Source organism: Simochromis diagramma, unplaced genomic scaffold (assembly GCF_900408965.1).
Source record: "Simochromis diagramma unplaced genomic scaffold, fSimDia1.1 OVJJ01000361.1, whole genome shotgun sequence".
Taxonomy (NCBI): domain Eukaryota; kingdom Metazoa; phylum Chordata; class Actinopteri; order Cichliformes; family Cichlidae; genus Simochromis; species Simochromis diagramma.
This window is the reverse complement of record NW_024386860.1, coordinates 5,356,810-5,365,677: the sequence shown is the minus strand read 5'-3', so window position 1 is coordinate 5,365,677 and position 8,868 is coordinate 5,356,810. Positions and strand designations below refer to the sequence as shown.

Sequence of the window (8,868 nt, the reverse complement as noted above, 5' to 3'; positions counted from 1 at the left end):
CTGGCACCTTTCATGCTTTTCGCTATTTTCATGTCTCGATTTGATAAAATCTTCTGCCTTTGTCGTCATATCTGATGGTTAGTATCCAATTATATTGCTGTGATAACATGCTATACTCACTTTAATTTGTAAAGGTAAACAGTCTGCTGGACTGTATTATTCTCAAATCTAAAGGTGGGTCTTTATGACTGTTAGGATGCAGAGTAAGTTCAGGGGGCCTCCATGTGATGGATAAGAACTAAAGCTACCTGAACCTTTGCACAGTAGTGCATCTTTATATATTTTTACTTCCCTGTGTTTCACTGTTTCATCAGCATACATCAGCAATTATCCTTCTCTGAATAAAGGTAGATTGAGCACAGGAGTTACAGACACGCTCAATAACTCATTTTCTTTGTATTTGCTTGAAAAAGCACACACAAAGATAAAAGAGATAGAAAAAGCTTTAATTTAATATTTCCTCTTGTATTCCTGTGACAAATGAGAAGGCTGTAAACATGAGCCATTTATTTCCTGGCATATGTTTGTAGTTATTTCACAAATTAACAGTCAAGAGTGAGCTCCAAATCTGTCTTTTGCAATACTTGGTACAGCCAGCAGATGGAGCAATGCACATAAGAAAGTGGTGCCTCCCATTAACAGACAATCGTCTTGACGCATGCTCAATCATTCAGGTAAGGATGCTCTCGTGGCCATTGATCAATGGTGAATGATCAATCATCGTGACAATTTGCATATTAATGATCATGACATGATTATGATAAACAACATGAAGGCATGAATCCCTCCTGTCTTACATCAATGGTATTAATAGTGTTGGAAATATTTTCTTGGTACACTGTGGGTTCCTTAGTACCAAGCGCAAGCACAGCCTAACTGAGTGTTGTTGTTGTTGTTGATCATCTCCATGCCTTTATGACCACATCTCAGAATGTCACAAAGCTCAGATCATTTCAAACTGTCTTCATTGAGGCAGTTCTGCTTGCAAAAGGTGTTCCAACCCAATACTAGCAAGATGTAGAAAACAATTAACTTAATTAAAGTTATATGAGAAATGGATCATGTTATGACCTTTATTTAATTTATTGCCTGAAGTTAAAGGCGATCGACCTCGTCTGTATTTACAGATTACACAGGTAAGAATTAATCATGAATGCTCTCAAGAAAATAACAACATGTAGCTCCAAAGATGGTTTCTCATCCCCAATAAGCCCAAAGTACTTACACTCTGTCATCAGCTCACGCAGCTCGCTGTTTGTTCTCTTTTGAAACAAAGAGATGCATCACAATTGCTTGGAAGACCACAAGTTAGACAGGGAGTGGGCATTTTTTATTACTGTATATAAACTTGTCATCTGTGGACTACAGTTCATTACATACCTAAGCTATCGTTCAGAGTTGTGTTATCCGTGTAGATGAAGGCCACTGTTCCAGACCCTTTGTCTCATTGTGTTGAAAGCTTTCTTTCATTGTGACCTTTATAGCAGCTTTGGTGAAACTTGACTCTTCTTTGGCTTCTACGAAGTTGACCAATATAAATATTGCTACGCATACTCCTGAAGCTACAAAGTCTTACTGGCTCTCACCCTGTGGTGGGCCAAGTCAGCTCAATAGGGACACACTCATCATCTCCCTTGACATATTGGGGCTACACGGACTCCAGGGTGAGCCTGCGTGATGCCCCTAACAAGGTCGACAGGGTGAGGATGATGACAGCTTGACAGATAGAGGCAGTGTAAGCAAAAGAGACGAGGAGAGGAGCCAATAAGCACGATCAGTCCTGCGAACGTATCCAACCGCCCCTCGGTCTACACTTCTGTAGCAGGAGCTACAAAGTAAAGCTAAAATGAAGACAAATAAGAGGATTAAAGGGGTCAGGTGCTAAGCAAGAAGGACCAGCAATGGTTAAGGCAAAACATGCCTGACTGTAAACACATGATAAAAACTCTAGTTGTTTATTAGTTGTATGGCATTGCATGAGGCATGCCGGCAATGCAATGCATACCCTCTCGCTCCTCTCTTTCACCCCAACATGCTTCGCCTTCGCTCTTCGTCTCGCTTACAGTCTCTGGATTTCAACCAGCTGATAGATTTTTGTTTTTTTTTCTAGTACTGCTGTGTTTCCTGTGCACGAAAACCAGCAGCGCAGCACACTTAAGCACTTCATTTTCTAAACTAGATCCAGTGTGGCTCATTGATGCTTCTCGCTGTTCAAAACTGATAATCTCAGGTTCTCCCAGTCAGCCAGAATCACCTCTGCCAGTCCTGTTTAAGTAATTAAACCTGCTGAGCTGTAAGATGCTGCCAGGTGGGGGAAAAAGTTGTAGTGGAAATATTAGGCCATGATGGGCAGAGGGTTTGGCTTCCAAGTTGGGGTACATTTCGTTCATTTGGCTATATGAACATTTCATTTGGTCAATTAATCTGGCTCTTATATCGCCGTGCATTTTTGCAGACCTCATTCTGGTGACAGGTGAAAACCTTTATCAGATATCTGTCTAAATATCTGTTACATAGTGTGGAGTTTTCAGGCTGGTTTTCTCTGTGCCCTCTGTCTCACCTTTGCAAAAATGCACTCTTAAAAACACTAATGCATGTCCTCTCAGAGTCAGAAAGAAGGCAAACGTTGTATAATGTAAAGGATGAAAAATAAGCAGGTGGCTTGAAGGCAGCGAATGTGATGATGTAGACCTTTACAGAGTTTAAACTTTCCAGCTAAAGTGTGCTTCATGCAATATTGGTAACACGCAATCTCAATGGCGCTGACATCTAAATACTAGCTTCTTTGGTTTCTGGATGTGGGAGTGTGTCTTTCAACTTGACAAATGTTCAAAGGTCTGTCATGACATGTGACTTGGAAGTACATATGTGAGTTAAAATAAACTAAGCAGCATCTCCAGCTTGGTTCAGCAATTGAGCAGTAGTCCACATGTGTAGCTGTCCTTGTTTCTCCTGTTTTCATCATCCCCGCTATCTGTCCTTCTGAACCTCCAACAGATTTGCACCTCGATCAGCATCTTTGTGTTGGCACTCGATTGTCTCAGCAGTCTGCACCATGTGTTTCCATTTGTCAGGCTGAGGTCCTCCTTTAACACCCAATCTGAGTGTTACATGAGCTTTGGTTCCCAGAAACCAGTAAATCCCAAACCACCATTGCTAAAGGAGATACCAAATGTTTTCACGTAAACATTTGGTATTGTGTGACACAGCTGATACGCGGCCGTGATCCGAGATTAAAAAAAGAAGTAAGTAGAGTGAGGGAATGACAGCCGTCAAGTGTGAAGAAAACAGATCTGACTGTAATAGCAAAGATGAAAGGGAAAGACCAGGTCCAAGTGGCACGGCAGAAGAAAGGGAAAAGTAATCTGCACAAGGGCCAGAGATAAAACGAGATGAGGGTAAATGGGCAAGATGGGTCAAAGTGTTCCATCAGATTGTGCTGCTACAGGCCTGTGGGCGCCAAGGCAGCCTGACTTTTGCGTTTGGAAGGCTGTGAAGTGCAGATAGTCAGAGGAAGGTGATGATTTGCATGGTTTGTAAATAGATGGCCCAGAAGTCTATTTATAAATCCATCTGGAGTGGTCCTTAGCAGGGGTTAGCGCAGGCCCCACCACCATGCACACACTCACGCACAGCGCATTAGCAGCTCGCTACCAGCAGGGATCCAGTCCAAATGGTACATTTGCTCCACATTAAATAGTCCTTGCACCATCTAATATCTAGCAGGGTGAGGACTGCGTCGTGTTTTTTCTTACATACTACTGGACAGTTAACATCACAGCATGACTGAGTGACGGCAAATGTGAACAAAGGCGCCATCAGCAATTCCGTGAAATCCATTTTGGAGGGTTCTGTATGCAGGCTTGCAGGTGATCTTTCAACAAGTAATTATTCTCTCTGACAGATACAGGACAGCTCTCTCATGAATCCATACTGAGGCCAACTAGCCACTTGCAGATTTCCCATGAGGTGTGTTTCATTGTCAGTACATCACCTACAGTGGGCATCACTGAGAACAGCATGAAGGGGTTATTTTAGCCCTAAAATCCTTTTCTCTCCTAGTATAGGTGCCATGTCTGTGATTTTCATCACTCCAGCACGAAAGAAGATCATGCTGGTATCGCTGTCAGACTGTATTGTTAGTCCAATTTTAGATGTGCTCCTGCTGTTCTGCTGCACCTGTTGCTTCAACACCACATCCAAGATGTCATAATTTCCATAGATGTGCTTGTCTACGTGCTGTATGCAATGCTGTCTAAACAGAATAAAGTCTAGGGTGCTTTGTAGTGTCTTCAAATGTAGCTTTTATCTGAACCATCATCATCTGCAAATCCTCTTTATTATCAGCCTGACTTGCTACTTATATAACACATGCAACACCACTGATTTATTTTGCATAAACCAACATTCCAACACAAGTCTTTAATAGCATTATAATACAGCTTTTTGTTCAGACATCACACTTTTCTTGTATTATTTTCACGCAAACACACATATTTACAAACGTTCACAAACAGAAATATGTACAATGAAGTTGCACTTTGAGTATTAAGGGTACTTATAAAAATATGAAAACGCTGAAACAGTTTCATAAAGACAAAGTTTATCTCTCCCCCCTTCCTTCCCTGAGCAGCTCTTCTTCTACCCCCCCTCTCTCCCTCATTTTTCTGGCTTCCTTCTCCGCCTCCTCTGCTTTCCTCTTCTCCTCTCTCTCTGTCTCCATCAGCCACGGCCCTCCCAGATAGCTCAGGATCTCCTCTGGAGTCCCTCTGTGTTTGGGCTCAGGGTGGAGTAGCTCCTTCAACAGAGTCATCACTAACGGGCTGAGGCCCTCAAACTGTGAAGGAGGAGGATTGTCTCTTTGTTTTCTCTCCATAATAATGTAATCATCAGCGTCCTCCTCACCCCTCCACTCGCCATCTCGCATTTTCTCGTCACGTTTGGCCTCACGGTCAAACCACTCCTTATATTTTCGGTAGCCACGATCATCGTGAGTGCTCTCCTCCCAGGGGAAGCAGCCAGTTAGCAGGCAGTAGACGAGCACACCAAGAGCCCAGCTGTCAATGCAGGGCTCTACTGATATCCAGATGTCTTCTACCTCTTCTTCGGTTCCTTCAGTCCGCCTTCTCTCCATCTCCTTCTCGGCCTCCTTGGCAGGTTCCACCTCAGGCGTGCAGAAGGGCGACTCGTACCAGACAGCTCGAACGGTGGTGCCGATGGCTCGGGCGAGGCCAAAGTCCCCGAGTTTGACCCAGCGACAGGAGCTGTCACAGAGGAAGATGTTCTCAGGTTTGATGTCACGGTGGACAAAGCCCAGAGAGTGGAGGTGTGTAACTGCACCGCTCAGCTGGGACATCACCCTCTGCACGCAGTCCTCATTCACCCCTGCCTGAAACAGACAGACAGTATGATTGAGTGGTGGCCCAGTATCAGACAGTTATTATTATTTTTTATATAATATTTTATAAGACAATTAGGCCAAGTGGAGTCTGATAGGAGGACTGTGTTACTGGCACTAAGACAACAAAATCTTAACTGGTTGGTGACGCATTTGGAAATCCCTGTTTAACTTCATGTACTCTCTCTTCATTGAGTGAGAGCGGGCTGTCCTTATTCTTATCAGCGCTTCATTGTGTTATTGGCAGAGACACAAACAGGGAAGTAGGTGAGCTGGAAGCTGTTATCAAGCATGTCTTATGTTTAAACTTTTAGAAATGAGCGCTCAACAAGTACAAACTCCCAAAAGAGTAAAGGAAAATTTGTGGAATAATATGCCAATCTTCATGAATACAGTTAAACACTGTGCATGCTGCTGCACATCTTGTGATGTGATGCAGTTTGTGTGGCTGAGATGAATGTTAAGGTTTAGCTATAGACTCCTGCAGTGATTCATCACACCTGGTCACTGTTCACCTTCAGGGTTTTTGTTAAAGTATTGAATTCTGGGGTTTATGAAGCAAAAACATATCAGCTTGTATAACATTTGTATTAAGTTTTGCTGCTGTATATGTTTTCTGTTGTATTAGTAGGGCGTACATATAGTTTCTTTCATGCCACACGTCAGCCAAACTGACCTCGGACACTATAACACTGTAGAGGTCACCGTATAGACCGGCTTGCTGGGCAAACACATAGTAGGATGGCGTGGAGAAGAAGATGCCCAGGGCTCGTGTCAGAGACGGATGGGTGCAGTAAGATAGGGACAGATTGTATTCACGCAGGAAAGAGGTGAGCGAGGTAGACTGACGAGGGAAGAACTTCAGAGCCATAGGAGTTCCTGATGAGAGTAAACCAAGATGAGATCTAATTAGCTTTAAAATTCTCTTATAAATAATCTCACCACCTGTGGCATGTGAGTGTTGTCCATCACCGACACTGTGAACAAATATAACTTCCCCTTTGGGGAGACGATATTTCACGTCTACACCCCAGTTGCAGCAACTTTATCCGAGAGAATGTAAGAAAGCTCTTCATTAGAGCAACAGAATAAAGAAGGATCTGTTCTCACGTTACTGCAGAGCTGACCCCACAAAAAACATGTGGTTTCTTTACTAGAAGGAAAACTGAGTCTGAGGTGCTCAGGGACACTTTTGCAAATACTTCAGATAGGCAGCGAGTTTAAAAAAAATGGAAAAATGTTTAGTTAAAGAAGCTCCCACTGAACTGAGTCTTGCACTAACCTCTCTTTCTGTGCACAGCCAGCATGACTTTCCCATAGGATCCTTCTCCCAGGAGCTTCACCATCCGAAAGTGTTCAGAAACTTTCAGATTGGGCATGGATTGCGCCGAGAGGAAACATAGCTCGTCGAGTTCCTGAGCTGCTGCAGCCTGGGAACATATGAAAGCACACACACATAAATCCAAATTGATGAAATAAGAGCCGCAGCTTGAGCAGCATGTGTTGATGTTATTGATAGATAACTTCAGAGAATGAAGTCTGAATCTGAGGGAGCACGTTCAGATGCGTTACCTGAACCTCGGGCATGACAAGACCTCGGGACTTCAAACCTCACACATCACATTAGCTGCAATAGTAAAAATCTTTTTCTTTTTTTTTAATTCTATGCAAGTTTATTGGCTTACTATTTAAGTTTAAGATGTTTGTGCCATCCCAGCAAACATTTGGCAGAAAATACTGGAACAAGTTGGGGTATATAGACACTCCAGACATCAGGATGTCTTATCAGGATGATCAGAACATTTGGCAGCGTGATTTAGTGTTCATCCCTATTGTTATTCATTGCTTCATGAAGTCTCACCCATGATGATTTACTTTGAAGTAGATCCCCCACCACATAGCCCATAACACCAGGACGGGTGTGAACAACTAAGACAAGAGCTTAACGCAAAAGATAAAGAGACTCCAGAAGGATAACATATTTTTATTCTTGACCTTCCACATGTTGCCTAACTGTGACGTCCCTGCAAACACCTAGTAGTATTTGCTGTGCTGGTACCAATCAATATTTCTGGTTTGAATTAATATAAAAAGCCTGATTACTGTTACAGAAAAACATTTCCAATCACTTACAACCATTCCAAATGGTTGGAAAATTGATTAATTTCAGCTTTGAGTCATTTTTAAGGAAACTGATAGACTTGATGTGCAGCCAATACTGAAAAAAAAAACAGGTTTTGACCAGCCTGCGAGCACTACATTGTGCAGACTAATGATGGCCCGTTTGAGGACTGATACTGCACAGATTAATGCTGCAGGTGCAACAACAGACTCTGCTCTGCAGCAACTAAAACATTTTATATCACAAGGAGGATCAAACATGACATTTCAGACAGCTTCCACATGCATGAAAGCAAAATGTTGAAATGTTTTTAAGCACATTTCCACGAGTTTAAGCCTCGGTGGGATTTCGTTCCCGGAGCTGTTAACACGAGTTGAAGTTATGGCATTGTCAGATTCTTTTGGTGCTCCTCATTCCACGCGCGCTTAAGTGAAAATGACTATCATTTATTTTATCTAGGTCACAGTTTAGCTGAGTGACTCCTACACATTAATCACACAGAAGCATCTAAGACACTGGTTGTATGCTGATACTTGCCATGTCCTAAGACACTAAGGTGATTATTAATTAAAAACTCTTTGGCACAAAGCAGTAAGTGTTATAATGTCTTAATGTAGCTCATCACTAACTAATTTGAAGTCCATTAGAAGTGTCAAGCATCGGGAGTTGAAAACACCACTTAATGATACAGTCTGAAACCAAAGAGAAATGCTGTAGTAAAAAGTCATCAGTGTATTCATGCAACGTCTGCATGCCATCCCATCAGCTAGAGGCAAATCATTAAGGCATTACAGAAAACCTGCAAACGGTCTGCACATGCACGATATTACTGTTTTCTTGACAGTAGTTTTTCCTGCACTCACATGTTGACATTATGAGTTTGATTAAAGTCACAAATATGTATCTGAAAACTAGATGTAAAGGTTTGGATGGACAGGAATAATGTGCAATACTTACTGTCATTTTCTGCTCAGTTGGATGATCTCTACTCAGTTTTCTCTGCTCTTTCCAGCATCTAATCAAAGACTCTTTGAAAATTTGACAGGCTCCTGTTAGGGAGCTACTGTTCAGGCTGGAGATCTACTGAATGTTTGCAGCTAGACTGATAATCAAAGTGGATATTTTTGCCTTTGCTCCCTTGTTCCATGCAGTAGCACAGCTGACTTTATAAAGGAGGCTTATAGATGTTTACTGGAGACCAGGATATTGGCTGTGTGTTTCTCCCCATGAGACACATGCTTAACTCCCTCCCTCTCTTTTCCTACTCTTGTGCCAAGACTCCCGTTCTCTCCGCCTCTGGCCTGTTATGCTGGCAAATACGCACGAACCAGCTACAAGGCATTTCAAA

At 42.5% G+C, this 8,868-nt stretch overlaps 1 protein-coding gene across 1 annotated transcript; it reads right to left on the bottom strand.

The window, feature by feature from the left end:
- Positions 1-4,403: 4,403 nt before the first annotated feature.
- On the bottom strand, positions 4,404-8,868 carry sbk3 (SH3 domain binding kinase family, member 3). Its single transcript, XM_040029982.1, has 4 exons — positions 8,478-8,868; positions 6,681-6,828; positions 6,075-6,277; positions 4,404-5,389 (listed from the first exon to the last, which is right to left on the bottom strand). Exons 1-4 carry the CDS (start codon positions 8,481-8,483, stop codon positions 4,604-4,606), a joined length of 1,143 nt encoding a protein of 380 aa, XP_039885916.1. The 5' UTR covers positions 8,484-8,868; the 3' UTR covers positions 4,404-4,603.

Excerpts from the sequence above, each read along its gene's own strand:
- sbk3 (XM_040029982.1), bottom strand. Across the intron at positions 6,278-6,680 it reads GGCTGTGCACAGAAAGAGAG|GAACTCCTATGGCTCTGAAG; the intron begins GTTAGTGCAAGA and ends TACTCTCATCAG. Across the intron at positions 5,390-6,074 it reads ACAGTGTTATAGTGTCCGAG|GCAGGGGTGAATGAGGACTG; the intron begins GTCAGTTTGGCT and ends TGTCTGTTTCAG.